This window comes from Lathyrus oleraceus, chromosome 4 (assembly GCF_024323335.1).
Source record: "Lathyrus oleraceus cultivar Zhongwan6 chromosome 4, CAAS_Psat_ZW6_1.0, whole genome shotgun sequence".
NCBI classification, from domain to species: Eukaryota; Viridiplantae; Streptophyta; class Magnoliopsida; order Fabales; family Fabaceae; genus Lathyrus; species Lathyrus oleraceus.
Genome location: NC_066582.1, coordinates 233,188,259 through 233,212,000, shown reverse-complemented (window position 1 = coordinate 233,212,000; position 23,742 = coordinate 233,188,259). Strand labels below are relative to the sequence as shown.

Genomic DNA, 23,742 nt, shown 5'->3' with positions numbered 1-23,742 from the left:
CACATTCTGAACGGTCTCACTGACCATCTGTATGATTACTACAGTAATTGCTAGACTACTAAACAGGTATGAGAAGCTATACAAAAGAAATATGATACTGAAGAAGCTGGAACAAAGAAGTATGTCATATCAGATGGTAGATGAAAGGTCCGTAGAAGTACAATGCCACAAACTTCAGAAGATCAATCATGAAATAATTACAAAAGGTATGTGTTTAGATGAACAATTTCAAATTGCTTTTATTCTTGACAAATTGCCCCATAGTTTGAAAGTTTTTTAAAATTTTGTTTCACCACAAGACAAAAGAGTTTTTAATTGACAGTTTGATTATTCTCCTTCGAGTTGAAGAAGAATCTCAAAGACAAGATTAAAAAGAAAAGTCTTGGTTATTTCAGACAACAACAAAAATTGAGTGTAGTTCTGAAGTCATTTGGCAAATGACTAAAGAATAAGAACCGCAATATTGTGAACCAAATTAAGAATGAGAACCCTTCAAAAGTCTCTATTACTCCAATAGATAGACAACAACCACCACCATAAAGAAATGACATTGGTGTTTTCATTTGCTTCAATAGTAGAAAACCAGGTCGTATGATTAAGGAATGCAAGATCGAGTTTAAACCTTGTGTTTCCCCTAATGCATAGGTTAACCTAATTGATGAGCAATTTATTACTTTGATCACTAAAATCAACGTGTTTGGTGAATCTGATGGTTGGTGGATAGACATTGTCTCTCCTTTTCATGCTGGTTATGATCGTGCAATATTTAAAACATACACGAATAAGAAAGTGTTGTTAGGAGTTTCCCACACCCCTAAAGTTGTTGGCATTGGAGAAGTGGGCAAAATGACTTTATTTTGTGCTTGTACCAACCATTAGTTTCTCAACTACATGCTCTTGAATGTCAAACTCATTTGAATTTGTTTAGTTGAGTAAAACAAATAAACTCAATCTATGCATCATAAAAACATTATAAATACAATAAAAAAAATTAAAACGCAAATAATAATAACAACAACATCGTCCAAAATAAGTCTTTAAGTGAATGCCTCTTCCAAGACCACGAACACGCCCAAGATGCTTCTATGTTTCAATCGCTTCAACCAAGATGTCATGATGATTTTCTGGAACGAAGAGGTCGATTTTGGATTGTTCAACCAATACATCCTAATACACATATAAAATTTCATATTTACCAAGTTGGTTTAACCAAAATAAATAATATTGTTGAAAAAAGAATCTACTTACAATCTTTTCATCCACTTCGCGTGTAACCTCTGATGTGAACTTATCGCCTTTTCTTTGACATACCCTCTTTCATTTCTCATGGAATGATGGTGGAGATTGAGTGAGATCAAGGCTTATAAAATCACCTAGCTCTTGTTTCCTTTTGTTTTATTTTTTCTTCAATCATTTTCTTTGCAACTTTGTCATATCCTCCATGAGACAACTTACGTGTATAGACATTTCTAGATATATGAAGTTTCCATTTTTGCTCTTAGCAAAGAAGTCAAGAGTGGTGCGAACCTTTACAAATTCCTCCCAACAATAATGATCAATATATGGATACATCATGTATGAAGGTTGTTCTTTACTTTGAGTTGTTGGATGAGTAATATAATCATGGATGAGTTGTGTCTTAAAGCCCCTCAAACACTCACTAGCATATGTAAGCACTTTCTTTTTCACCATACTATCTTCCAGAATAACAATAAACACTTCCTATGTTTACACAATAGAGTTGTTATCATTATTAAACAAAAAAATTAAATGATCATACATACTTGTAAAACAAATCATAAAATTCAATATAAATACTGTAATATCTGTCCATAAGTTGTTTCTAAAATCATCGTCAACGTCATACCAACTATCCAACAAAATACCCATTTTACTTCTACCTTGTAACACAATGTAACTCGTAAAATTCTCAGCAAGTTCACCATAAGCCTTTCCAGTTGCAACATCAACTCTAATCGGGAAGTGAATCTTGTTTTCATAGGCTTTTTCACCTTGGTATACATTGTGCCACGTCTAGATTTTCTTTTACATTGTGTATTTGTAGAGGTAGTTGTATGAGTCGTGGAGGTTGATTTCATCGACACATAATATCTTTCGGGTGAGTCGTTGATGTTGTACGAGAGTTATTTGTCGTATCGACTATGACTATCTAAATAAAGAACAATAATAAAGACACCATTTCAGTGATACAAACACTAATGCAAGTGAAAATCTAATGTAACAATAACAAATGAAGAGACGCCATTTAAGTGAAAAACAAATGCAATTCGGCCATGACTGATGAGGTATAATCAAAATGAAAAAATAATGATCAAGAGAAACAATTTCAGTGACGTTGTATGGGAATATAGATGATGTTCGTGTTGATATAAACTAAAACTATTTTAGTAAGATGACCTAAAACCATTTCAGTAATATAAACAAAAATGTGATAAATAAGTACCTCAAACGTGATGACGAAGATTAAGTTAAGCATGGAAATAGAGATGATTTTTGTGTTTTGATGAGAGTGACGATGAAAATATCCAACAGTTGGAAGAGTTTTGATGAGAGAGTGACCATGAAAATTGCCTAGGGTTTATGCCCAGAGAATGACGATGAAATTAGAGCGTTGATAGGTAAACAAAAAATTAGAGACTAGTTCTTAAAAGTATTTCATGCAAAACATTCTCATGTTGGTTTTTAGAGAAAAATCGACGTGTATTCATTAATTAAAAATAAAATAAAAGGAAAAACGTTATAGCCATATTCTGAAAATTCAATTAAAAGATCTTTCACGTCGATCTTTAAGGAAAACCAGGATATGAGTTCAAAAAAAAACTTTTAAAAAAAGTAATTAATAAATATTGACACAATATATTAATACAAATAAAAAATAATAAAATAATAAAAGATTAACAAAGAAAAAAGGAAGTTGAAATGACGTCAAGTAAAAAATATTAAATAAATCATAAAAAAATAAAATCTAAAGATATATTTTCTCGATTTTTGAATATTCAATGTAAAAACTTTGTCATAAAATATCTTATTTATAGTAATATTTACGACATCTTTCTATTCACAATTATTATGGGCAACTTGCTCAACCTTTTTCTAACTCAATCCCCAAATAAGAGACAACCAACCATCCATTCTATTCAAAAGTAGATATTTCCATATTTGACATTTTAACTGTCATCTTAATAAAGGAAAGAAAAAAAATAGATATAGGAATTCAACAATTGATTGTATTCCAGCTGAGATTCAAATCAACTAGGCTGCATTTATGAGATATTGTTCCTTTTGAGTGTAACATAGAAAATATGTGTTGTTAAATTAAAAATTATTAGTGTTACATAGAAAATATTCTTGGTTTTAACATGTAAAAGAACAAATTGTATAAAAAGAATAACACGGATGATGCGTGCATGTGAATTAAATTAAGAATATATAAATGAAGATTTGGTATGAGAGTTGTTATTAAAGATAATATGGGTTTTAATAAGATGTTATACTCCAATAGATATGAAGCAAAATAACTACTGAGTGCGGAAAATTTTCAAACATGCTAACCCTTACAACATGCAATTATATATTTAGGTTTTCATAACTTTTTTTCCTTCTAAAAAAATCCTACATTATATTCATAAAATATCTAACTTAATGTTGCTTTCAATTTGCAGAATTTTACTTGGTTACTTGAATGCACTTTTATGTATTTGACGAAATTATTTTAAGTAATGTAATTGTTGTTAAAAGAAATGAATGATTAATATTCATACAACTTATCCTAGAAAATATTAACCATACAATAAAAAATATAATGACATCACTTTCTTAACTTGTTCAAAAGACTCAAATCTGAATAAGCACTGCCGCGAATGAAATTTTGGATAAAGTGCTAATATAAATACCATACAATATTATTTATTGTTTGTGTTTATCTTTTCAACAACTAATGCACGTATGTTGATTAGACCGAATGACTTAAAGACTATTTTATGACGTAATATATATGTGTAATATATTATCAGTTTATTTTAGTGTTTTTTTAAATAATTTTTAATAATACATGTTTTATTTTTAAAAAACTATAAAGAATTACAATAAAAACTAAATGAAAAGTTAGTATAAATAATTATTCTTAAAATATAATTTTAAGCATTTTATTTTTTTATTGTGATTTTTTTAAAAAATCACTTTTTTTCAATTTAAATACTAAAATAAGCTATTTTTCAAATTAATTACCGAAATAATCATCTTCCATTGCCGATGCATCAGTAGAACTGACACATCTAATTAACATTCAAAGGAGGCGTCCAAGCCATTGACGCATGTATGCAGTCAAGCATGTGAAGGCGTCACATGCATGCAGGCATGTGAGTGTGCACCACATGCATTGGCGCATGCATGTGCCATGTCTGTGTGGCTCCTAGGACAATGATGCATGCATGTGTGTGTATCTCCCATAATTTTTCACACAACTTCTTACCCTCTTTCCATTTTTCTTCAATCTCCTTCAATTTTCTTTTCTTTAACCATGTCTGAATATTCATATATTCACAAGAGAATTTCCGATTTAATCTTTTCAGCTGTGCAGTCTTCGATAAAGATCTGATTTTGGAATATAGAAATGTCTGAACGTCTTAATAGAACGTTGAACCGTTGGTTAGATGGAGAAATTGCAGAGGGTGAAAGGATCAGAAGAATTTAATGACTTGAGTCCATGTTCAACCAAAATTGAGAAGTTCGTGTATGGGTGAATATTAAGACTGATAGAGACGTTCACAGGATGATGTATATTATGTTCAAAATTGTTTTGATGGTTGTAATCGCATAATTATGTTGTTTATGTGTAGTATTTGTTAGTAATGGTATTTTATTTGTTGTGGTTCATTGTGTTGTTGTTTATGTGTTGCTTATGTGTTATATGTGTTGTATTTGTTTGTGATGGTATTTCCTCACAAAGTTATCATATGAAATAGATGTTATTTTTAATATAATGCAAAAGAGTTACAATTAAAATTATATTGTTGTGCTTGTTCCAACACTGGGACAGTTAATATGATTATGATCGGGCTGACGACATGAACTACATAATTTAACCATTTAGTTTGTCGTATCCATTTCGGTTCGAATATGAGTGTTGTTTGGGCGATCCTTTTTCTTTCTTCGCATTATTTCGTTGTGTCAGAGAATGTGCCCTTGATATACAAGCCAGTAATCCTCTTTTGCTACCACTGAAAAGCTAATTTTGTAAACATTGGAAAGACTTATGACTTTGTAAACGTCGGATAGTAAGTAAGATAGATCCCGTCAAACCTTTGAACATGCCGATATGATATGGGAGCAGGGCATACGAAATGCTTGGAACTTACCGCAGTCGCATCAACCTCTATGTAGTTCCACTCTTTATTGTCCCCTCGGCATGCCTTCATTGTGATCCATGGACTCAACAACACTGTACCAACCTTTAGTACGGTCAAACACCGTGACCACATTGTGTTAGCTTTGGCAGCTTCCTCTCTAATGAATTTCATTGAAGCATCACTGAACAGCTGCCCAGATTGTAACACTAAACTCCATTTGGAACGTCTGGTCTCAAACAATGCCCCTAGCCTGAAATAGGTTGCTTGCACTAAAGCGGTTATTGGTAGGTTTTAGATGCCTTTGAAGACAGAGTTCATTGATTCCACCAGATTTGTTGTCATGTGGCCCCGCCATTGACCGTTGTCGTATGCCCCAGTCCACTTCTCCAATGGAATATTGTCGACCCACCTAGCTGTATCTGCGTTTGACAATCTAATGTATTCGCGGTAGTGTTTGAAAGAAGGTTATGTTAATGCATACCCTGCGTTGACAACCTTCTTCAACAATGTTTTGTCTTTAATCTCCCGCATGAAATTTTGAGCGATATGTCTAATGTAGTAGACATGCATCGATGGAGGATCCTGCCAGCCATTATCAATGTTTTTGTAGGCACTCACTATTGAAGGGTGTCAATCTGAGATCAAACATAAGTTAGGTTGAGGAGCAACATGCAATCAGAGATTTTTTAGGAAAAAACTCCATCCATCAGCAGTCCCCCCTTCAACTAGGGCAAAGACGATTGAAAAAATATTGATGTTGCCATCTTGTGCCACTGCCATCAGTAGCGTTCCTTTATATTTTCCGTACAACCATGTACCATCAATTTGTATAATAGGTTTACAGAAAGCAAAACCTTTGATGCATGGTTAATACGTTTAGAATAGTCGATGGAATATTCCATTACCAATAACACAAGTCTCGTATGGGGTATATGCCGACAACGTTTCCAAATTGACAATAGTCCCTGGAGCATAATGTTTAAGAGCCACCAAGTATTTAGGAAGTTGTTTGTAAGACTCCTCCCAATTTCCAAACACTTTTTTAACCGCCTTAGTCCTAGCTATCCAAGTCTTCCTATATGATGGAGTATAGTTGTATTGTGTTACATTGTACGAGATTATTGTACTCACCTTTAACGACGGATTGTCGCTAATGACAGACAAAATTTCATCGCATATTAACTGACAACTGAGTTTGCGATGGTCTACATGTTGTTAGGTCTACGTACTGATGGTAAGACCGTAAATGGTAGATTTAACCAAGATAACTATATATGCGATGAATTGTTGGATGCTCCTTTGTGTGAAGACACAACTTCAGGAGAGACTTCTGGTCAAGCTAGGGTCAAGGTATTAATTTAAAATATCTTAAACAATATTATGCAAGTATAACATTAAACGAAGAATCTACCGAGTATGAAAAGATAATTAAAGCCCGGTGTTACATTATGATTCTATTTGGTAATTTTTTATTTCCTGAAAGTACTAGTAATACGGTAAATATTATGTATTTTCCGTTGTTGCGAAACATAAATAAGGTAAGCACATATAGTTGGGGTTTAACTATTTTGTCGCATCTATATAATTCGATGTGTAAAAATGCCAACAAAAAAATACGTGTACGTTTTATTCTTGCGCCTATTTGCTACAAGCATGGGGTTAGTCAAGACTTCCGTCACTCGCCCCGGTGAACGAGAAGCCATTCATATTCCCCATTGTAACAAAGTAATTTTAAAATTTTACCATCTAATTTATTATACTTTATACTACAACTAACTGTAAATAATATTTTTCTAATCTTTTCGATCTAGGTGGTCAGTTAAAGGGATGAACTACAACAGGTGTCTGAAACACGCTGTAGTAGTCTATCGCAATCTTTTAGACCACATTGGACCAGACGATGTAATACTACTACACAACTCTACATTTGATTTTAAAAAAACTATCCAATTATATATCATATAATCATGTCATATTCTTGTACAGTTTATCTGGAGGCCATATTTGGGTCTTGATCATCAGGTTAACCTTGATGATGATGCAGTTTGGATAGAAAAAATACCAATTATCCGGTTCACTACTGCGGAGATGCACCAGAGTGACCGTGTAAAACTGTTGTTCGACATGCAACAACAAACTCCACAACCTCCAACGTGTTTGTGAGATTGACATTAACAAAGAGTTAATGGCCAATGGGACTATTCTGACTAGAGAGACTTCGCAAAAGAGATATGTCGTCATTGGAGGAATCAACGATAACACATCTTAAACGAATCAGTCATACATGGTGCTAGACCAACTCAATATTATATGGCATGCTTTAGGTCGGTTACAACGCCACAGTTTGTGTCTGAGCCAAGGTATTTGATTGATCCACACCAACGAGCTTCATCATCAAATGTCCAACAACAAATCCCCGCCCAAGAACAATGTCAACCCACCTAAACCCAACGACTAACCTCACACCATCACCCTACCATATACACCCAATCACCAAACACCCAACCTCACAACCAATTTATGCCACACACCTAAACTCAAAACGAGGAATCAAACTCCAACCACCAGCAACCATACACAACCACCACAACATTATATAGCCTAGATCATTCATACGATTCAGCGTCATGCCATCGTAGCCCCCCCATCAATGAACATCCAAACATCTCACCGCCACAACACCCAACCATTGTTTGACTTTAGTACACCACAAGAACCTTCCACCAAACCTTCACACCAACCACCATTGCATCATGTCAGCACTCAAAGACCCCAAACACCTCAGGAAAATCGTGGGAGACCTCGAAGACAGGCTAACGCACATGGATGTGGAACAGGGGGCATTTCAATCGGGCAGGTCATTGATTTTCTTGTCGATTTTATATATTTTTACTTTATAATATAATATAATTTTTAATTTAGGTATTTAATTTAATTAATTATAAATATAAAATTATAAATTAAAAACTAAAAAAAATGGAATGTGCATGCGCCACATGCATTGGCGCATACACTGATGTAGTGTATGCATGTGTCAATGCGTGTGGCTTCAAGGCATGCGTTTGCCTAGGCCATTAGCGCCTATACTCATTTGCAATTCATACATGCGCCAATGACTTGGGCGCCTCCTGTGAATGCGAATTAGATGCGTAATGTAATGAAAGGTGGTTATTTCGCTAATTAATTTGAAAAATAGATTATGTTAGTATTTAATTTGAAAAAGATGATTATTTTAAAAAATATATTCTTTTATTGTAGTTTTTATGAATATTAAAATTTTAAAAATCATTTAAATTTAAAATTATTCCAAATAATTTTTCATAAAAATTATTTTTGAGATACATGGTTTTAAAAAAAAAATTATGATTTTACTATGTTTTAATATTCAATAATGTATATTTATATTACTAAATGTCAAATTAGTTTTTTCAATTTATAAAAATAAATTTTAAAAGATTTTAATATATGAAAAAACGCTTTTATTAAAGTCATTTAAAAAAATTAAAAAACATCCATATTATAATGTTAAATCAAACAACGACATAGTTATATCTTTGATTCATATATTAATATCTAATTGTTTTTTAATAAATATAAATTTAAAAAGAAATCAAAGTATAAAATATATTTGAGTTATCACAAATGATTAAAGAGCAAACCAAAACTAATCAAATGCAAAAATTAGAACTTAAACAAGTAAAAACAAAGCTAAAGAAGAGAATAATTTAAATCAAAAGACTCAACCAAATAGGAACTAATTACCATTAAATAAGATTTCATTGTATAATTAAATAATCACATGAAGAGAACAGTCTCCTGTGGACACTTGAATAAGATTTGAGAATTTCTGAACACATTAAAAATTATAGCATCTTCATCATAGAAATAACAATTGAATCCACTAAACAATAATTCAATCAATCAATCAAAATATATATATCAACAATGAGAAAACATACTCAACACAGAAATAAGAAAAGTTACACTGCTAATATAAATATTCAAAAGTCATACTAAATCAAATATATAGTAAAACATAATTAAGTCTAAACTTCAAAAGTAAATTATAAGAGTATTTTTACCACAATCATAATACATCAATGTAAATTTTATGCATTGTTTTCTTCATCTTCATCTGCATCACTGGGAAGTTCATTCAAATCAAATGTGTTGATCCAGTTAGCTTTTCCATTTCCAATTCCACGAGAAGACTCAGCTTTTTCCTCAGCCTCTTTTCTATTCTCACTAGGTTCAACTTTATCTTCATCTCCAACTTCATATTCAAAGAAATTATTGAAAAGATAATATTCGTTACAAAACTAGATCTCTTTTATCTAATGATACGTAACAATAATGAAATCAAAACAACACAACAAAAACACATTTAAGACAAAAACACATTTAAGGAAGGCCGAAGCCTCTTAAATTGCTAAAGACTCATAAAAGAGAGATAAGGTTTTTCAATCAGGTCGAGAATCTATCAGAGTTTTTCACATACCCACTAAAATATAATTTTCAAACTAAAATAATGCTCATGTCTCCCAAGTCTTTTAAGTGTCACCAAAAAATCGAAAAAAAACTACATTATTCTGAATTTTTTAAATGAATCAAACAATAGAATATCAAATCATTTTCAATCCTCTAGACCTAGAACCATCACTCATACTTTTTTGGTGCTTTTTACCTTTCAAGTATAATTTTATTATTATTTTTTAGTAAAATTTGATAGTTATTTTGAACTTGAGAGAAATGATTATACTAGTAATATATTCTTTTTGGTAAAGTTTGATAGTTATTTTGAACAATAGTCTTGAGAGAATTGACTCTGCTAGAGGTTGAAGTGTGTTTGAGAGAAATGTCTTTTATTAATGGAAACTCAAATATTTTATTATCTAGTTATTATTAGAGATCTAGGAATTAAGATTCTAACCTTTAGGATGGAAATACACTCAATTTAATTTTTGTTTCAATATATTGTATTTGACTCCCACATTGAGTAATCTATGGTCATTTTTTAATTGAATGTGATATTTTAACACAAAATAAAAGAAGATAAGTTCTTTGCTCTTAACACTATTTTTCAGTTCATATTCACATTATACTTCAAGCAACACACAACTAATAATTGTTTGATATAAGAAATCTAACCTTCATCAGCAACAAAGTTATCTTTTACTGGAAGATCCACTTTCTTTTGTTCTCTAATTTCTTCAGCAGAAAGATCATTATGCAATATGATCTTTTTACTCGTCACTTCATCTTCTTCTGCAACCATACATTAATAATAACCCTCAAATAAATTGAATTAAAACATCAAAATACTTGAAAACAACGTTATTTAAACTTAGAAATAGTCAAGAGACTACATATATTATCATCAACATTACTTAAACCTAATTTTATAGAATTGAACATTTAGTTTAAATTTCTTATAATTCTTTCATAAAAAATAATGAAATTTAATATTCTCTACAAGACTTATAAAAAATATCCAATCTAACAGTCACACATTTTTATTTTTATAGTAATTAACAGAAATTTTAATTATATTGTTCTATGATTGTACATGGTTTATGATAAAATATCATATTCATCGTCTTCTTCTTTTACTTCTAATAATTTTTCTATTTTTTTCTATCATTTATTGTTTATTTCTTCCCCTATCCGTACAAGCCTAACCTAATACAACTGACCCATTTGTTTTTTAAACCTCTATTTATTCTTCTCTAGTATTTTCTCCTTCATTACCATTTCTGACAAATAGAATATATAATAAAAAATGGTTAAATAATCACCAAAATACAACAAACCAAAACTCTAAGCACAAGAAATTCCAAAAGACAGCAAAAAAAAGAAAAAAAATATTGAACAACAAAGGAAAAAATCAAATAAAGAAATAACAACCAAACTCACATTATTGGTAGAGATATCCCACCAGAAAATTCAAGATACTAACAAAGTCCACCTCACTGACAACAAATTAGATCTCAAGTTCAGATCTGCCATCAACAGATCAGATCCCAACAAAGAGCAATAAAGAAATCAAAACAATAATCTACCACTAAACCAAGACAAACACTCAATCTGCTAAAGGTACAGATAGGGGATAGGGTTCTAAAGCAATTCAAAGAAGGTGCAATAATTCATCCCTGAATTACCCAAAAACTATTTCCCAAGTTAAAATAATACTCTTCTCATTCATCTTTTTTTATTGTAACTATGACTCCTTTAAAGATAATTTCATTAAAGACTTTCCATACGGGCCAAACTACTGCATGTCAAATCAACAAATAGTCACCCCATTGCTTAATCCTACCCTTAAAGAAATAAAAGATTAAAAAAACGCCCTAAGGTCATTAGGGATAACCATCTGCCATCCTAACCACTTAAAGATTTTATACCACACAAATCAGACAAACTCACAAGTGACGAGAGATAAGTAACTAATTCAAGGGGAAAAAAACATATAATCCTACTAGAATTTTGAATCACCCCTCTCTTAGATAAATTTTCAATGGTCGGAAGTCTATCTTGCAAAAGCTGCCAAAAGAAGATCAGGATCTTAGAAGGAGTCAAACTAAACCATATATGACTGAGAAATTACTGTTTCTAGCATGCTTCCAGATCCACTTATTCCATATAAGGAAAAGGTGATGTCTTGAAGCAGAGATAGAAACTCCTCAATAACGGATATCTCTCTAAGAAAAAAGGTCTCTTTCACCTAAAATCTCAAGTCAAAACCCCATTAAATACCACACCAACCTCCCCCACCAACCCATCAGACTGAACAAAATTTAAGAACAAGTTAGGGAACTTAGTCTTCAAGGGGTGGGTCCTAACCAAGGATTTTTCTGAAAGGAAGTCTGGGTACTGACCCTAATTTCCTAAGACACCCTTAACACACCAATATGAGATGTCTTTCTCTTTAGATATGAGAAGAGATACTCTTTTTCACTAGGAAGAACTAACCTTAAAACTCTTAGTCTTACCTCCACAAAGAGAGGAGGTCATTGAAGCTCTATATTTGGCAACAAGAATGTCCCTCCAAAGACTAGGGTCCCCTCTAAATAGTCTCCGTCTCCACCTTGTCAAAAGAGGAATATCAAAGAACCCGCACCCCTAATCCACCACTATCCTTTGATTTACAAACGTCTTTCCACTTAATCCATGAAATCTTAGAAACACCTTTCACCCCACCCCAAAGGAACCTTTTTCGTAATTTGACAATAGTTGCCCAAACCTATACAAACATCTTCAAATAAAATAGGAAAAAAATGGGGATAACATTAAACATTAAATTAAAGAGAATCACGTTACTACTCAATTTCTCCATCATTATATGCTATCCTTATTCCATTTTTTTCCTCTGATATCTCTAATCAATATCAACTTTCCCTATCTCTCCTTCTCATAATCTACATACCTCGTCATTACCTAAATCTAAGCCCATGAAAATAGCATTACTTAAGCCTAAAAGTATTCATACAACATTTTCTTACAATTAACATTTGCTAGACCTAATTTTATGGTATTGAGCATTTTGTTCAAATGTTTTTTAATTATGGCATAAAAATTATGGATTTCAATATTCTTTACACCACTTGTAACTAAATTACAACAAAAAATCATATTCACAGGCTTTATTTGTATCGAGATAAATAAAAAATCCAAAATTTAGTTAATTTTTTTGGGAAATGATTTATGATTATATATTACGTTTATAATTTGAATATACGATATTGTTTATATTTTACAAATATAACAGGATAACAATCACAATTTTAAAATTTCTCATAATTCAAAATTTACATCATTGTAAATTTTTCTTTATATCTTTGCTTTTTTTTCCCTCAATTACATTCCACTTTTTCTTGTTCTTTCTAATCTCTTTTTCTTCAAGGTGTTTACACTTTTGTTTAATAGATGGTATTTATACTTTTAGGAATAAGAAAAAAAAACAAAACTATGAGTCAAATGTATTTGGTCTAAGATTTTGACCAAACAATACAATTAACTTTTTATAGATATTTTGTATATATTTCACTTAATAAAGAGAATATGTTTCGTTAGCGAAAAAAAAAAACTTATTTTTGTATGTTAAAAATTTGAGTCAAAACGTCTTATGTACCTTAGTTTCAATTTAGATGGATTTTATACATATACTAATCAAATAAATAAATAAATAAATAAGAAAAAAAGTTTAGACCAAATATGCACTATCAACCGATCAAAGACATATTATCAGTCAAATTTAACGATATGAAATGAAATATAGGTGACTAAGAAAGTTAAAATAATAAACATTAAAGTCTTGGATAAACACCATGTATACCTTCAGAAATTTTCCGTTTTCGATGAAGAAAGTTAGTGCTCGTTGGCTCCATAGCAATGCCTCTAAGCTTAGGATCTGAAATTGCAGAATCACTTTTGGATCGTCTTTCACTTCCAGCAATAACACTATCAACACCATGTCTACTTATGTTGACAATGACATCATTTTCTGAGTTATGATTTGGTGAGACAGTTTTGGATAAACCCTTTTCATTGTTTGCCATGACTAAAAGGATATTGAAGTTATGAAATGTTATGAACTAAATGAAGAATATAGACAATGGTTTGGGTTTTCTTCTAGCACTTGTCCTTCAAATAACTTATTTATAATATGGATCGATTATGCATTTTGTCAAAAAATAATAATAATTGTCCAATAAAAGAAGATTTTTTATTAAATATGCTTTAAATATTTCAATTTTATCTTTTGAAAAAGGTAATTTAAATAGGATAAATTAGTTGTTAATTTGATAAATATGACTTTTAAAAGATTCTTAACAAATATATAATTGTAACTAATATTTATTGTATAATATACATTTTATAATGATAATAATATTCAAAATGAAATTATTATTTTTTAATTTATAATAAATATCTAATATTTTTGACATAAAGTTATTTTTTATATGTTTTTGTTTAACTTTAAAAAATATCAAAATAATATATTATTAAATAAATATTAAAATATTATATTTTAAAATGTAATACATAAATACAATATGCTGATGCAAGTTTTTTTTAGTTATGACATTTGGTGAGATTCACTTTCTATTTGTGTTTCTTTTCTTATTCGTGCTTTTTGAAAAAAAAATCAGGGATAGGTAAGGTTTGTCCAACTATCATTTTTGGTAGCTATTTGATAGGTTAGATCGTATTTTTACACCGTCAATCAATCACGAACGTGTATCCCGTCAAGTCACACTTCTAATTTTAAAATATTTATATGACATGGCAGAATGTTATAGCTTTATTGGAGACAATGCACTACTTTTAATCTCTATTGTTTTATCTCATTGGTTCTGGCCATTTTAATTTCATTTGGTGTTAAGATTGATGATCCTCTAATTAAGACACCATTTATCAACATATTTGTCCATTCGTCACTTTTCTTTCTTTTGAACCATTTTCACATATCGTCGCATCTTCATCGTTATCACTAAATCACTATTTTACTCATTAAAAGACCAAAGTCAAATAAAATCAACATTTGATCCATTTAAATAATCTAATTACTTTTTTATATGCATCATTCAAAATCAATTTCATGCATCACATTCATCATATGTATTTTACATCATTAAAAAGTTAATTACAAAAGTTAACAAAATGAATAAGAAAGAAAAAGGAAAAAGTTCAAGAGGATCTAAAAATATTTTATGTTCATTCATCATTCATTACATCACTTAATCAATTTCATTCATATATATATATATATATATATATATATATATATATATATATATATATATATATATATATATATATATATATATATATATATATATATATATATATATATATATATATATATATATATATATATATATATATATATATATATATATATATATATATATATATATATATATATATATATATATATATATATATATATATATATATATATATATATCTTTGCATAAGAGACAAAATTAAAATTCATTTCATTCATGTCACATGATGCATCAATACATCCTACCACCCCTCATTTACAATAAGGCAAAATTACAAAAGAAAATGAAAATCATAACAGAATTTTATTACATCATCAATTTATCTCCATACTTGGTCATGCATTTGATTCCCACGTAAAGACTAAAATTACAATGCAAATCACACGTACAACAACTTTACAATGCTATTTTTACAACAAACTTCATTGATACATCCCCATGTTAGAACAAGATTTTGATTCTGCAATATATTTCTAAGTTTTTATGATAACAAAGAATGAAATAATTTGGTACCCTAATAATTTTTTTAAGTGTGCAGGATTCTATTTTAAATTGACTTTGAGGAAACGAATATCTGGCATCTGGTTTAGTCAAGAAATGTTGACCCAACACAAAGAGAATTCAGATTTGACTATGAATAGAACACACCTGAAAGGGAATCAACTGAAGAATGTAACTTTGAAGTTCAAGCTCTGACATCTAAAGACTTTGTAAGAGATATCTGAAGTCCGCAAGAGATATTTGAAGACTCTACAAGAGATATCTGAAGAATGCAAGAGATATCTGAAGAATGTAAGAGATATCTGAAGACTGCAAGTGATATCTGAAGTCTGCAAGAGATATCTGAAGTCTGCAAGAGATATCTGAAGTCTTCAAGAGATATTTGAAGACTGAAAAAGATATTTGAACTCTAACTCTGAAGACTCTTATCACGCTCACTCTGATACTGCTCAACACATCACCTGATCAGAAACTTACGCCGGAAGTATTCAATTTACATATAATTCTCTTTAAGGAAACAATTGATTATGTTCTAAGACTGTTATGGAAAGGAAAAGAAATTTAATAACTTTAACTCCCACAACTAGCATGAAATCTCCATTGATTTCCCTCCAACGGAATCATCTCAAGTGTTATATGAATGCCACTGAAAAACAAGTTTAAGCTCCACAATAAGTTGCAACCTCCAATGTTGCTCCTTCAACAACTTCCTATAAATAACCTCATGTTCTTGATCGTCCTGCCCACATAAACCTTTCAACTCCCTTTGAACAACTTCAAGTTCTTTGTGAGTTACTGGTGGATTTCGACAACCTCGAGGAAAATGGCATGGATCTCACACCAGAACTGGAAAATCAAGGGTGGCCCACTTATTTCAACTGTCTCTATGGCCCCATCTACACTAACTTAGTAAAGGAATTCTGGAGTTTCACTGACTGTCATGACCACTATATTGTGTCTCACGTTCTGGGAATCAAGATGGTTATCACTTAAAAATCCATAGTTTCACTTCTGAATATGGAAAAGGCTGGGGGAAGAAGAATTTACAACATAAACCCTAGGGCTAAGTACATGTTCCAGGAAGTCATCCACATCATCTTCTCTCGGAACCCAGAAGGAAGAACATCCGAGAATAAAGAGCTTCACAAGAATTTGAGGGTGTGGCTCAAGATCATTTTGGGATCCATTCATCATTGTTCTTCATCCAGCTCTTCTAACTACATCGACACGGATCAGAAGTGCGTTATCTATTGTCTTCACAAAGGTATGAAGCTAAACCTTCCTTCTCTCCTCTTCAAGTATTTTAGATATTCTGCCAAAGACACAAGGAACAACATGAAACCCAGGAACTACATCCCTCTAGAAAGATTAATTTCATACGTTCTGATAGAGAGTGGTCTGGTAGACCATCTCATCTCTCTGAATCTGATGGAAGAATGTCATTGTGGATGTTGGGAAGCCTCTCAATGGGAGGAATATGAAGAGCATGGGTGTGATTGATAAGGTCAGAGTCAAACCCACCAGAATTACCTCTTGGGAAGCTCTTAACTACCATAGAGAGAGAGAGAGATGTATCTCTTCTCAAATATTGATCCTCATGAGTCATCGTTTGCTACTTGTAGGATCTAGAAGACCAAGGATTCGACATCTCTGGTTTCAGCTTGGACTGACTCCCAGATCAACCCCTCAACTTCCTGAAGAGAAAGAGAGAACCTTCTTAGAAGAAGAAGAAGAGTCACAAGCTGGGAGAGTCTTCAGCGACTCAGAAGACACTAGTGCCTCTGAGTTCTTCAGCACCCTCATGTAAGTCACCTATCTCAGAAGCTCCTCTTTCTTATGGTTCTAGGAAAATTTTCTCATCAATCCCTCTACCACCCCCACACTCTCAACCATTGTTACTACTTCCTCCACCTCACCTTCCACACAAACTACAGCTCCCAGAGCAAAATCCAAATCTCAACAACAAACAACCTTACTCTCTTCCGCATATGAACCAACACCTTTTATACCCATCCTTTCTGAACCAAATCCATATGAACCCCAAACCTCTGACCCCATCACATTTTCACCTCCATTACCTCTATTCAACCTCCACACAACATCCATCCCCATATCTGAAGCCATTATGTTCAACAAACCTTTATCACCATGTCTCTCCTTTAACTCCAGTTCCCATCCTTACTATGACCTCACCTCTAACACTGAACATTCTGGTTCAGACAACCCTGACCCAACCTCCCTAAACCATGAGGAACTTCATTCCACAGTTGGCTCTGAAGAGACTTAGTTTGTACCAGAACCCTCTGAAACCATTCCTAAACCCTCTGAAACCATTCCAGAACCCTCTGAACCCATTCTCGAACCCTCTGAACCTGACTTCACCATACCTACCTTTGATAAGGCACTAGCGAAGTTCTTAGAGAATTGTACTTCCAGATTCAAGAAGCTCTCTGACGAATCTAGTGTCAGTGACAATCCTTTTGAAGTAAGGACTCACTAGAAGGGGTTCATCAGATGGATGGATTCTGAAGTCTTCAAGCTAAAGGGCTTATCTGAACAAGTTAGAAATGGCTTTATCTGAGGTGCTAAGGATAATCTGGAGGCTCGTCAGGAAAAGGAAGCTGCTGAGAAGGCAAAAAGGGAAGCTGCAGAAGCTGCTTCCAGGGAGGCAACTGAGAAAGTCGCTGCAAAATATGAATCCAGAGAACAAGCTGAAGCTGAAGCAGCATTGGTCGTTGAAGCTACTATGAAAGCTGTTAAAGATGCTGAGAAGACAACTGAGGTTGCTCTGACTCTAGGAGAGTCATCAACAACTAACCTCGCTCCTCTAGTCATCGAGACTCTGGAAGAGTTGTAGAAAGAACAACAACTAGTCAGAGCCAGACTCGACAAACATGATCAAGTCAACTCCAACATTCATAGTCTGCTAGTTGAGCTTCTTTAGAGGATGTCTCCTCCTCCAAACTCTTAGACACTTTAGGATTTCTTTTTCTTTTTCTAAGTGTTTTTTCCTGTATCTTTTGTTTCCTTCTATATTATGTAAAGTTTTTCCTTATCAATGAAAATTTCTATGTTACTTACTTTTTTACTCTGACAAAAAGGGGGAGAAATAAAAGTCCTTTTGATGAAATAATTTATCTAACTCTCAGAAATGGACTGATTACATTCTAACATAATCATTGTGTAGTCTAAGTCATTTTTCAGGATTTATTTGAACAAAGGGAAAATGAATCCTTATTTGAGAAACTAATAAATCAAGGCAAGCAACCTAAGAAAATCTGGTAAGAAATTCTCTACCCCAGAAACCCATATATGATACTAAACATTAACAAAGTTTTAAGTATCAAACTTAGGGGGATATTGTTAATCTCATGGGGAGTCACTCTCTATCTAACTCTAATCATTTTTCAATTTAGTATCTATGAAAAGTTCTTATTGTTTCATCAAAATTCTGAGTTTTTGTCATCATAAAAAAGGGGGAGATTGTTAGAACAAGATTTTGATTCTGCAATATATCTCTAAGTTTTAATGATAACAAAGAATGAAACAATTTGGTACCCTAACAATTTTCTTAAGTTTGTAGGATTCTAATTTAAAATGACTCTGAGGAAACGAATATCTGGCATCTGATTTAGTCCAGAAATTCTGACCCAACACAAAGATAAATCAGATCTGACTATGAATAGAACACATCTGAAGGGGAATCAACTGAAGAATCTAACTCTGAAGTTCAAGCTCTGACATCTAAAGACTCTGCAAGAGATATCTGAAGTCCGCAAGAGATATCTGAAGACTATGCAAGAGATATCTGAAGAATGTAAGAGATATCTGAAGAATGCAAGAGATATCTGAAGACTGCAAGTGATATCTAAAGTCTGGAAGAAATATCTAAATAATGCAAGAGATGTTTGAAGACTGCAAGAGATATCCGAAGACTGCAAAAGATATCTGAACTCTAACTTTGAAGACTCTGATCACGCTCACTGTGATACTGCTTAATACATCACCTGATCAGAAACTTACGCTGGAAGTATTCAATTTACATACAATTCTCTTTAAGGAAACAGTTGATTATGTTCCAAGACTTCTATGGAAAAGACAAGAAATTTAATACCGTTAACCCCCACAACTGTAACAAAATCTCTGTTGATTTCCCTCCAACAACGTCATATGAAGCGCTATATAAAGGCCTCCTTACAACTTGCTGAAAAACAACAACTTCATATACAACGAAACAACTTTGACACAACAACATTCTCATACTCCAAATACTTTCACTATCATTGTTATAAGAAATAGTTTCCATACAAGAGTTATTGCTCAATATTGTGTGGTTGGGTTTCATCGTTCTTAAAGTGTGTTTATACTGCTTATCTAGAACCATCTAGTCAAACACTTGTAATTCTTGAAAATGTGTGTAACTCCTCAAATGACCTGTTTAGGTCTGTAGACTTGAGGCGACTAAGTGATTGTTAAAGTCTTAGACGAATTTTGTAATATGTAGAGATTAGTGGATTAAGTCCTTATTGAAGGCGAAATCACCTTGGTCGGGTGGACTAGAGTATCTTTGAATTTAAAGCGAACCAGGATAAACTCTTTATGTTGTTAGTATTTATTTTATGTGTGTGGTGTTGCAAAAGTTTTTAATTCCTGTGAAAACAATTCAAGCCCCCTTTTCTTGTTTTTCTCTACCTTCACCCCTTACATTCAAAATATCTTTTAACAAACATGCTCACCACTTTAAAAACAGTCACACGAATTGTGCAACATTCACATAACTCACACATTCAATAATACACACCATAATTTTCTTCCCTCTTATTCTAACCAACTCACATGATCACTCTCACACACTTACACCAAGTCTAAACCTAACTCTACCCTATAAATTGAGATGAAGAGAGGAGAAGGAAATCAACAACCACCATTCTAAATATCACACTGAAAAAAACAACAGAATCCTCATACAAAGATAGCAAAAATTCTACCAAACCATAAACCCAGATCTGCAATAATATTTATAATGCAAAAGTTTTGAGAAAATCTCCATCCTTCCCATCACAACCATAAATCGAATCACATACATCCTCCACCTTCATTTCATCAGCCCTCACCGTGCTTAGAAAACATAAGCATAAGCCTTGACAAAATTAAAGTGAATCAAAGAGAACTAGAAAAGGGAGAGTGGAAAAGATACTGAATTCCGAAGAAAAGCACTCAAAATTGAATTTACCTTGGAAATCGCTCCTCGCTGGGAAACTGGATTTGTCGCCAGAAACTTGTTGCACCCGTCGAAAAATGTATAATCCTACCGGGAAACTCCTCGGAATCTGGAAATTCCAGATTCTGATTTGGTACTTTCTTTCACTTTTATCTCGTTTTGTTGTTCGATCCATGCTTATGGGTTTGTTTCTTACAATATCTCCATGATTATATGCATTAATCTTCTTTAATTTGCCAAACATATCTAATTTGAGTAGCCTAGGTTTTGTTCTTAATGTTTGATGTTATTTGCTTTAGAATAGTGTTTAGTTGTTATTATTGTATCAAATTGTTGATGTTTGAACATAAGATCAGAGAGAGTTTATATGTTGTTATGGTTGGTTTTTGTTGAAGAATAAATTGATAGGGGAGGAGAAAGTAGCGTGAAGAGATTGGAAAAAAAGGGAGGGAATGGAAGGTGGAGGTTGGTGCCCCATTTCTCTTGTGTTTCAATTAGGGTTTCTTTTGACCCCGGGCCTCTTGGGCCCTTTCCATTCCTTTTAACACCCATCTATTACTTTCGTACCCCTCAACTTTGTTTAATTAGGCAAAATGGGCCTTAGGCCCATTAACTCTTTCAGCGCCTCCTCTTTTTTCTCACACCCCTAATGATGTGGTGGAAGAGATTGGGCCTCTTAGGCCCTAGGTGCGCACGTATCCCGGGTGTTTCAACGCACCCTATTTATGTTTATTTATTTATTTTTAGGACTTAATCCCATTTATTATTTACTTTCTTTCATGTAACCATCACACTATTGTTTGCACCCCCTTAATTATTTTTAATTTATTACTATTTTAATTAATTGTTTGGTTTAATTTGATTAAACTAGTATTAACATGAATGATAATAATAATCAAGAGTTCTATTACATTACAAAATCAAATTTGTTTTCACAATTAGAACTTTAAATCATTTTCTCTATAAAAATCGGATTAAAAATAAAAGGTTGAATGCACACTCTTTTTATCCTCGAGTAATCGGACACAAAGTGCACACTTTGTTCCTACCGATTGTTCGTCTTCCGCTAAAAAAAATTAAACTTGAATTAAAAAGGAATGTTGGATGCACATCCTTTTGATCCCCGAATAATTGAACCTGAGGCGTACGCCCCGTTCCAACCGATTACTCGTCTTCCACAAATTATTTTTATAAATAATTGGATTAAAAAGGACAATTTAGTGCACACTCTTTTGATCCACAAATAATTGGACCCGAGGTGTACGCCTCATTCAAACCGAGGGTTCCTCTTCCCCCTAAAAAACAATTTCAACCAATCAAACGCACATTTTCACCCAAGCGCGACTAAGCAACTTTTTCACAAAGGCATGATGTTTTATCCATTCCAACGCAATACAAGCAAACACTTCATTCCACTTGTGCGCAACAAATAAGCAACGCTTAACTGCTTGAAAGTAACCTAAACATCGTTCGCTAAAATCAACCAACACACAACCATTTCCTACAAAGAACTGTGTAGCTTTGAAATCTTCGTCACACTGGAGGATACATAGGAGCAAGGTTCGATATCTTGTCAAGCACCATAATAAAAAATATCTTTTTCTCGCAAGAACTACATAGCATTGAGTTCCCCACCGTACTTGAGAATACGTAGGAGCTATATTCAACGCCTCATCAAACACCCTAATAAAAAACCTTTTTTAGTCCTTTTATTTAGTTTTTCATTTTTGTAAATACTTTTAATAAATAATAATAAAGTTAAACATTTTTAAGCTAACATATTCGTAAAACTAAGTAAACGGTCTCATTGATTACAACAGATGTGTGGGATGCTAATACCTTCCCCACGCATAACCGACTCCCGAACCTGAATTTGGTTGTGATGAACATGTTTTTCTCTTTTAGGGTTTTATCGATATTTTCCCTTTAAAAATTAAACTTAAGTCGTGACTCTTATTAATTTCGAACGTTCGTTCGTTCAAGTATATTTTTCTTGCCTCGACAACTGCCGTGTCTGTTGGGAACCTCTAGAGAGTAAAGCCTAGTTTAATTAGCTTTGCGGTGAATGTTAGCTTTGTTTATGTTTCTTCTTGTATTTTTATGTTTTCTTATTATCTTGCCTTATCATTATACTTTACTCATTCCTATATATATATATATATATATATATTCATATGTGGGATTGGGATGTGTTATTTGAGCGAAGCTCTATACCCGAGCTTTGAGAAAACCCTAACTTTAAGTTTGGAAGTTGCATAGTGTTAGTCCCGAGGTCAAAGTCCTTAGGAGTGATAGGAGCACTGAATACTTTTCTACGTAATTTGATACATTTTGTGAAGAACATTGCATTATACATGAATGCTCCACACCTCACACACCATAACAAAACAGTGTAGCCGAGAGGAAGAATCAAACATATCAAGAGATGATGAATGCCATGTTAGTACATTCCAAATCTCCATTGATAAGTTCCAAAGATAGGGTATTAAAACATAAGATTTTGGCACTTATATGCTCTACTCTTAATGAATTCAATGGTATTTTTCATATGTATTAACTAGAATAGGGATTCATGAATAAGAATGGCTACTTTTTAACATCCTTGTGTATTAATGCAGAAAAGATCACATGAATTCAGGCCTAAGCATCTAAGCAACAAAATAGGCATGCTACAAGGGCGCTGAAGTGCAAAAACAACGAGGAAACAGGGTAAAATGCGAGCAAGGGCGCTACAAGCATGTTTCAACTTGCTACAACCAACAAGGAAAAATAAGATTCTAGTAATGTTGCACTACTAGCACACACGCAGCAAAGAAAAGAGACTAGAATGAGTAAGGGCGCTACAAGCACACTGCAACACGCT

The 23,742-nt window shown here is 32.6% G+C and overlaps 1 protein-coding gene across 1 annotated transcript; it reads right to left on the bottom strand.

Annotated features, from left to right (window-relative positions):
* Nucleotides 1–9,281: 9,281 nt before the first annotated feature.
* Nucleotides 9,282–13,995, bottom strand: LOC127074772 (uncharacterized). The gene is made up of 3 exons (XM_051016124.1): nt 13,702–13,995; nt 10,518–10,634; nt 9,282–9,642 (listed from the first exon to the last, which is right to left on the bottom strand). Exons 1-3 carry the CDS (start codon nt 13,922–13,924, stop codon nt 9,479–9,481), a joined length of 504 nt encoding a protein of 167 aa, XP_050872081.1. The 5' UTR covers nt 13,925–13,995; the 3' UTR covers nt 9,282–9,478.
* Nucleotides 13,996–23,742: the final 9,747 nt, after the last annotated feature.

Excerpts from the sequence above, each read along its gene's own strand:
- LOC127074772 (XM_051016124.1), bottom strand. The coding sequence starts at position 13,924 with ATGGCAAACAATGAAAAGGGTTTATCCAAAACTGTCTCACCAAATCAT. Across the intron at positions 10,635-13,701 it reads AAAACGGAAAATTTCTGAAG|AAGAAGATGAAGTGACGAGT; the intron begins GTATACATGGTG and ends GTATGGTTGCAG. Across the intron at positions 9,643-10,517 it reads TAACTTTGTTGCTGATGAAG|TTGGAGATGAAGATAAAGTT; the intron begins GTTAGATTTCTT and ends TTGAATATGAAG.